At 39.2% G+C, this 8,400-nt stretch overlaps 1 protein-coding gene across 1 annotated transcript in view; it reads right to left on the reverse strand.

The window, feature by feature from the left end:
* Window positions 1–7,527, reverse strand: part of CCDC171 (coiled-coil domain containing 171) — a 313,076-nt gene extending 305,549 nt beyond the window's left edge. Inside the window, exons 1-2 of the mRNA XM_006881285.1 lie at window positions 7,484–7,527; window positions 345–480 (exon numbers count right to left, since the gene is read on the reverse strand). Of these exons, the coding sequence (XP_006881347.1) occupies window positions 345–480; window positions 7,484–7,527 (180 nt within the window). The remainder of the gene's footprint in view (window positions 1–344; window positions 481–7,483) is intronic.
* Between the last annotated feature and the right edge of the window lie 873 nt (window positions 7,528–8,400).

Genomic DNA, 8,400 nt, shown 5'->3' on the forward strand with positions numbered 1-8,400 from the left:
AGTTCTGGTGGCCGAGGAGTGAGAAGCTGAGCTGCAATCTCAAAGGCACAGTGTTCGAATTCACCAGCTGCTCCACAGGAGTGGAATGGGCAATCTCCTCACAGGCAATTAACTGCCTCTGAAATCCCCCTGGAGGGTCAGGTATGCATCAGTTCTGACTCAACGACACACAACAAAAACACCATATTCTATTACACACAAACACACTGTTTTCCTTACCCTTGTTTCCTTTTTTTTACACACAGTAATAGTACAGTGATAGAGCGAAACTTGGTGTTCATAACAGAAAATGAACCTAATATAATCAAACTCTACTTTGAACATAATTCAAGAAGAAACTGTACCTCTGCATTGTGCTTCGCCGTCATTTCTAATTTTTCTTTCTTAGCCCGATGGAGTTTCTTTCTGAGATCAGCAACAACATCTAAGTCTGACTCACTTTTGAGCATTTGCTTTACATCAGATGGTTCATTCTTCAACCTATAAAATGGGAGCAAAATTAAATAAGAGAATGTTCATTCTCACTAAGTATATTTCAAAGTGTGTCCGATATTTCTAAACAGCAAGGTGCGGGGGGGTGGGGGTGGAAGTCTAAAAATGGGAACACAAAGATGCTCCTGAAAAGCTTGGTGGCCAGATCACCCTACAGCGAAAGTTATAGACACAAAGCTGCCAATCTTGTTTCGTTTTGTTTTTTTCCTTTCTTGCGTACCACTGACTCAGATCTGACAGGCACAGGAGGAGCGTGCCCCTCCTTCTCCAGCAGAGCATCTGGTGGATTCAAACTGCGTGCCTTCAGGATTGCAGCACAGCTTCTTGCCACTAGACCCCCAGAACTTCCTTCCAATCTTCATTTTTACCTTCTATTAAACGCAAAGGAGCCTTGGTGGCATAATGTATTATGTGTTGGTCTGCTAATTGAAATGTTAGTAGTTCGAGTCTACCAACTGCTCTGAGGTAGTCTCTTCCCATGAAAATGCACAACCCCAGAAATCTGATGGAGGGTTACCAGGAGTCAGGATCTAGTGGACATCAGAGGACGGGGTGGGTATTAACTATGAGGAGTAAAATGGGACACAGTCCCCAAAGCACCTGGCTGCTACTTACAGCAATACTACTCCTAGTAGGATCTACCCAAGAAAAACAAAAAATATGTCTATACAAAAACTTACATGCAAATATTGATGTTTCATCATAGCCAAATGTAGAAGCCAACAAAATATCTATACACTGGTGAATGAGTAAACAAAATGTGAGACACCTGTATAAATATTGTAACACTAAGCTCTGGTGGCCTAGTGAGTAGGGAGATGCAATGCCAACTCAAAGGCAGGTGGATTGAGTCCAGCAGCTGCTTCAGGAGAGAAAGACGGGCAATCTCCTTCCATTCAACTTATAGTCTCTGAAAACCTGCTGAAGGGTCCGCTGTGACTCAGGAGCACATACCACCAGCAATCAGTAATAAAAGATAAAAATGCTGATACATGAAGGAATTTTTTTTTCTTTTTCTTTTCGTAGAGGGGAGCGAACTGGTGGGGAGGGGTGGGCAGGGAGAAAAGTGCGGCAATGAATGAATGAAAATCCAAAATCTCTGTAAATGTTTATTAAAATTAATTTTTTAAAAAAGTAAAAAAAAATGCTGATATATGCAACAAGTTAGCACACCTCAAAAATAAGCCTCAGTGAGAGAAACAAGACCTAAAAGAGCACACATGGAATGATTCTATTTACATGAATTGTTCAGAAAGGGTAAATCCATAGAAACAGAAATGTAGCTGGTGACAGATAATGGAATTTAAATTAATTTAGCCTCATGCTAAATTTAGCCATTGAAAATCATGACAGATGACTATTGACATGGTAAGTTCTTTCTAAAATTGATGAGGCTACTAAAGATGTAAAAAAAAAAAGATGATTCTATTTTTGCTTTGGGGGTTTAATTCTAATTTTTAAAATACAACTATTCCTCACTTGTATTTTCAAAATTAGAACTGAAAAAAACCAAACAAAAACACAATTCAAGTAATATTTCACATATTCTCTATACCTATTCAATCTGTATGCTGAGCACTTAATTCATGAAACTGGGCTCAATGAAGAGAAATATGGCATCAGGATCGGAGGAAGATTCAACAACAAGCTGCCTTATGCAGATCACACAACTGTGCTTGATGAAAGTGAAGACTTGAAATGCTTCCTGAAGATGATCGAGGGCTACAGCCTTCAATATGGATTACATTTCAACATCAAGAAAACTCACCATCACTGTTTTCTGTTAATAGGCTACATAATGGTAGATAGAGAAAGTGCTGAGGTTGTCAAAGGTTTCACCTTGCTTGGATCAACAGTCAATACCTTTGGCATAGAACATCAGGATATGTATTACATTGGGCAAATCTGCTGTCAGGAACCTCTCCAAAATACAGAAGAGCAATAACATCAGTTCGAAGACTAAGGTGCACCTGATTCAGGTTATAATCTTTTTCAATCACTTGCTACACATCAGAGAGCTGGATAATGAATAAAGATAGCAGAAGAATTGATGCATTTGAAGCGTGGTATGAAAAAGAGCACTGAATATTCCTTGGACTGCCAAAGACCAAACAGATATGTCTTTGGAAAAGTGCAGCTATAGTGCCGCTTGTAGGCAAACATGGCAGTCTCATCTTTCATACTTTAGGCGTCTTGCTGGAAGAGGCTATTCTTTAGAAAGGGATGTCGTGCTTGGGAAGGTAGAAAGTCAACAAAAGAGAAGAAGACCTCCAACAAGAAAAACTGACTCAGTAACTGCCGCAGTGGACTCCAGTGTGTATGAGATGATGAGGCTGGCAACAAACAGGGCAGTTTCAGGTCTGTTGTTCAGACAGTCGTTATGGGTAACAATCAACAGCACCTTCCATAAAAACTCCTCACTTAGCAACTACTTTGTAATGTGACATTTCGCATTTACAACGTAAGTTTAAAAAAAAAAATCTACCACCCAACTCTTTTACACATGAACACCATACACCTGGCAGTAACGAACACTGAGGTGCCAGGAGCGAGCACTGCTGGCGGTGAGTGACAGGTAGGGGTGTATGTGAGCTCGGCGGGGCCATGATTCTCAGCGGTTGGGCAGTTACTAAATGATATTTAGCAGTTGTGTAAGGATATCATTTGTCAGTTGTTTAATGACATACAGGCTTCCTTTGGGTCATGAACATCCAATATATAAATTTTACTTGCACTTTAATTGCAGGACCTCAAACTAGTTTTGTCATTACAATATATGGGTGATCGGCCATGTTGACAAGAATGGGGAAAATTACAGATTGAAGTCGTGGCATGAGACCTGGAAAGAGTATAGTGACCCCTTTAGGAAGCCTTATGCATGAAATGGGATTATTAGCACATAGATTTAAAGTGACACAGTCAGCTACCATCTTTGAGCAAAGGGTCACTATGTTTGAAGAACTGCTTTAATGTCATATAAATCTGCTCTCATTTTGAAATTATTGAATCAATTCTACTATATATATATAGGAATGTATTTAATCTTCAAAACATTCACATTTTATGGACGCTAAAAGCAAGCCTGGGGAAGGCAGAAGTGTTTACCCCTAAGGATACAGTGAAGGAATGACAGAGGAAGTATTGAATCCAAGACATCTGAGACCTCCTCCACAGTGATCTAGAACTCTATTCTGCTTCTCTGTTTGTATACTCACCTATCTCAATCTGTTAACAGTGAGCTTCTTGAATTGAAGGAGGCAGGAGCTGCATGTCAATTCCTATTCTTAACAAAGTATTCATTACAATCACCTTCCCTTGCTGAACATGCAAATTTTAAATCACTGAAAAGTCTCTAGAGCTTTTTTGCACGGTTGTTACTGACCCTATAAACAATGGTCTGAACCCTATCCTTTCATATGCCTTCCTCATTATCTCTGCTAGACTTGACACCACTGACAGAGTTACTGTCATTCCACCCCATTGAGTGTCTCTCTCTCTTATACTGATCCTCCACCTTTTCAAGAATGATATTCCATTCCAAAGAACAGTCCCTCCTCCTAGCAAAATGTCCAAAATATATGAGACAAAGTTTCACCATCTTTGCCTCTAAGGAGCGTTCTGGCTGTATTTGTTTGTTCTTTTGGCAGTTTGTGGAATATTCAGTACTCTCTTCAATGTGCTGTTATTTTGCTCAGGTTATATTCCAAGACAGAGGGTCCAACTGCTTATCATTTGATATTCAGTACTCTTCTCCCACACAACTCAAAGGCATTGATTATTTTTCTGTCATGCTCAGTTACTGTTTAATACTCAGGGACATAGCAAATGCCTGAAAAGACTATGGCTTAAAACAGGCACACCATAGTCTTTAAATTGGCATCACTGCTCTTTAGTATTTTTATTGTTGTTGTTGTTGTTGTGTACCATCGAGTCAGATCCAACTGGCACAGAAGGAGATTGCCCCTCCTTCTCCAGCAGAGCATCTGGTAGATTTGCACTCCTTAGTTCTATAAAGAGGTGTTTGACAGCAGACTTTACCAATGCAATATGCCTTCTGATTTCCTGACTTCTGGTACCTAGCGTGTTGACTGTGGATCTAAGTAAGAGGAAATCATTGACATCTTCAATCTTTTCTCCATTTACCATGATTTTGATTATTGGTGATGAGAATTTCTGCCTTATTGATGTTGAGATTCAATCCATATTAAAGACTGTAGTCCTTGATCTTCTGCCGCAAATGTTCCAAGTTCTCACTTTCAGCAAGCAAGGTTGTGTCAGCTGCATAAACATGGGTTGTTGATGAGTCTTCCTCTGTTCCTGGTGCCACATTCTTCTTCATAAAGTCCAGCTTCTCAAATGATCCAATCAGCATACTGAATAGGTATGGAGTACAGATACAGCCCTGCGCACATCTTTCTTGACCTTAAGACATGCAGTGTTCTCTTGCTCTGTTCACACAACAGCTTCTTGGTCTAGATATAGGTTTCACCTTTAAGTCTTCTGGGATTCCCATTCTTCTCAATATTAGCCAAGAAGAACTATTTGCACCTTTCCTAAAGGACATACAAATTCTTAAAGTCATGATTAAGAACAGATCTCTTGCATTACCTGGGAGTTACTGGTCTTCACCCTCTATTTTTACATAATGACAATTTACTGTTAACAACCTGGTCTTTGGAGCCTAACCATGTTGATAAGTATAGAGTGGGTGTATTTTATACAAGTATCTTCATAAGAAAAAGCCTGGATAAATATGTACCTAAATATTATCAATAGTTAAGTGGTAAGATTACAAAAAGTTTTATTGTTTTGTTCTTGTCATTTGTAATTCTTATAAATCTAAACGTATTTTTGTATTTGAAAAAATATATAAATACATACATATGTATACCAGAGCAATGATTAACTTGACAATACTCTACTTAACAGGCTTTGAACCTTCAAGGGACCAAGGAGGCCAATTTTGTGAGGGCTTCTTCTGTTTCTTTCAAGATCTGAAAGTTTTACACACCTTTAAGATGAAATTTCATCAAAAGGAAAAAGAAATTCTATTTTATTTATTTATTCCCTACCTTGCTCCAGAAAGAATTTAAGGTAGCTTCTAAAGATAAGTGGGGTCAGTTTATTTAGCAAATCCTATTTATAGGTGAGGTGCACATTAGTCATGGAGCTTGCCCACCCACACAACCTTACTGAAGACACAGCCTAGATCAGGCGTTCTTAAACTCTGAGGAAGGACTATTACCTTTGATACTTTCCTAAAATATAAGAAAAAGAAATAACTAAAAAAATTCAAAACATTATTAGATTATCAGACATAAAATCACTATGCTAAAAATACTGTAGTTTTAAAAAAAAAAATTAAAAAATAAACAAACAAACCCATACTTTGAGATTCATTCATTCTCCAGGGGAGCTCTGGTGGCCTAGAGGCAAGAAGCTGCACTGCAATCCCAGAGGAGAGCATTTCGAATCCACCAGATGGTCTGCTAGAGAAGGAGGGACAATCTCCTCCTGTACCAGTCAGATCCGATTTAATGGTACACACACAAAAATTATTAATAATAAAAAAAACCACCAAGAGATTGACTCTCTTGAATGATAGAGTTCTTTATCATGGACAGCCATCACCAGATGTGACAGAACCAAACACAGCACTTCACCCAAGAACAGAAATAAATGGTACACAAATGATAAGCAATTAGATGCTCCATCCTGGAATATAAACTGAGTAAAATAACAGCACACTAAAGAGAGTATTAGGTTTCCCCAAATTGCCAAAAGAACAAATATGTGTCTTGGAAAATTAGAGACAAAAATAACAAAGCTTTATTTCACATGCTTTGGGCATGTGGTGAGGAGAGGCTATTCCTTGGAAAGGGCCAGCAGCTTACAAAGCTGGAGGGTCAGCAAATGAGAGGAAGATCTCAACTAATGCAGTGACCATAGCAAAGGGCTCAAGTGTGTCAGAGATGACAGGGACAGTACAGGATAGGAGAGGATTCAGATGCACTGTTCATAGGGTCACTATCAGTCATATTAGACGCAACAACTACAAACAACAACAGAAAATTTAAATAGAAGCTGTGAATTAGAATTAAGCGATAAGAGACATTAAAGCCAATGAGGTTATAACAAACCAAGGTAATCAAGCAAACAAAAATGTGAATTAGCAGCAAAGGAAAGGACCAAAGGCAGCAGAAAAGGAAAAGCCAGTGACAAAAGAACAGATAAGTGGATCTTTGTGCTCCAAGTTCACAAAAGTAGTACAAAGTTCCAGAAAGCTCTGGTGGCCTAGTGTCAAGAAGCTGCACTGCAATCCCAGAGGCATGTGGTTCAAATCCACCAGATGCTCTACTGGAGAAGGAGGGACAATCTCCTCCTGTACCAGTCAGATCCGATTTGACACGGCCAGTACACACACACTCAAAATAATAAATTTAAAAAAAAAAAAACCAACCACAAAGTGCCTCACACAGTCTCAAAATCCACTCCCAACTAGATTGAGGCATCATTCCTGCTCCTCAAACCACCTTCGCTCCCACCCCAGTGAAAAGGAATTGCACTGCTAACCCAAAAGTATGCAGTTCAAATCCACCAGCTGCTCCACGGGAGAAAGTTAAGCAGTCTGCTCCAGTGTGATTTACTGCCCCGGAATACATACTGGAGGGCCCACCAAGGGTCAGTTCCGACTCCACGGAACATAACAACAACTATCTAGCCAAATTCTGACTCATAGAGAGTCAGGGCAGAAGAGAATTACTGCAGGAGCGTGTCAAGTTCATCTTCCAAGGTAAGAGCAGACTGCTACCTCCTTCTCCACGGAGCCACTAACAGATTGGAGCCCCCACCTTTCATTAGCAACTGGTGCTTAAGCACTGCATCACCATGGCTGCTGTTCCAGTTCTACTCACAGGAAGCTGCCACTACTCTTATTATCCCATAAAAATGCTTACCATCCACCCCACCACCCATTTATTCTGCAGCTTACCTTTGGATCTCACCAGCAGGGTTACTTGCATTACTTAAACTCATGATAAAACTGTCAACTCTTTCAAAACACCTGTATCTTAATGATTGACTTCTTTATTGATGGTTAAAATCTTCCAAGATGTCTGTGGTTTACAGGTTAGATAGACCAAAGTCTGTTAAAACAGTAAACAATATTGAAAACGGTTATCTTTGAATCTTGAGATACAGAGTGACTTTTATCCCCCTTAGTGTTGTTCTTTTCTCTTTTTCGGCTGAGATATATTTCTTTTTATTTTTTTTAATTGATATTTTAATGAAAGTTTACAGAAAACTTCAATTTCCATTCATTCATTGTTGCAAATTTTCCTCTCTACCTTCTCTTGCCCAAGTTAGTTTCTCTATCCAAAAAGATTCTTTCATTGTCACACAATTTCTCTCTGCTCTACCCCTCTCCCCCCAGTCCACTTGCTAAACACCTCCTATTCTGGACTGTTGTCATGCAAATAATACCTAATCATATATTCCTTTTAAACAGTTCTTTCGAGAGAATGTTCTTTCTGTCTCAGTACAGTATTCATTATTTACACCTTCTTTTCTTAGTTTTTCCCCCAACAGCCATGTCAGCCCTGTTTTATAACAGTGGCATTATGCAGTATTTATCCTTTTGTGACTGAGATATTTCACTCAGCATAACATCCTCTAGGGTCAGCCATTTTGTATAGTATTTTATAAGTTCCTTGATTTTCAGTGCTGTGTATAGCACACCTTCTCTATCCACTCATTTACTGATGGTCACTTGGATTGCTTCCATCTCTATTATTGTGAACAACACAGCAATAAACATGGGTGTGCATGTATCTGTTTGGGTGGAAGCTCTGGTTTCTTTAGGGTAATTCCAGTTAGTGCAATTGCTGGATCAAATGGTATTTCTTTTTA

This window comes from Elephantulus edwardii, unplaced genomic scaffold, assembly GCF_000299155.1.
Source record: "Elephantulus edwardii isolate Elephantulus edwardi_28Jun2011 unplaced genomic scaffold, EleEdw1.0 scaffold00014, whole genome shotgun sequence".
NCBI lineage: Eukaryota > Metazoa > Chordata > Mammalia > Macroscelidea > Macroscelididae > Elephantulus > Elephantulus edwardii.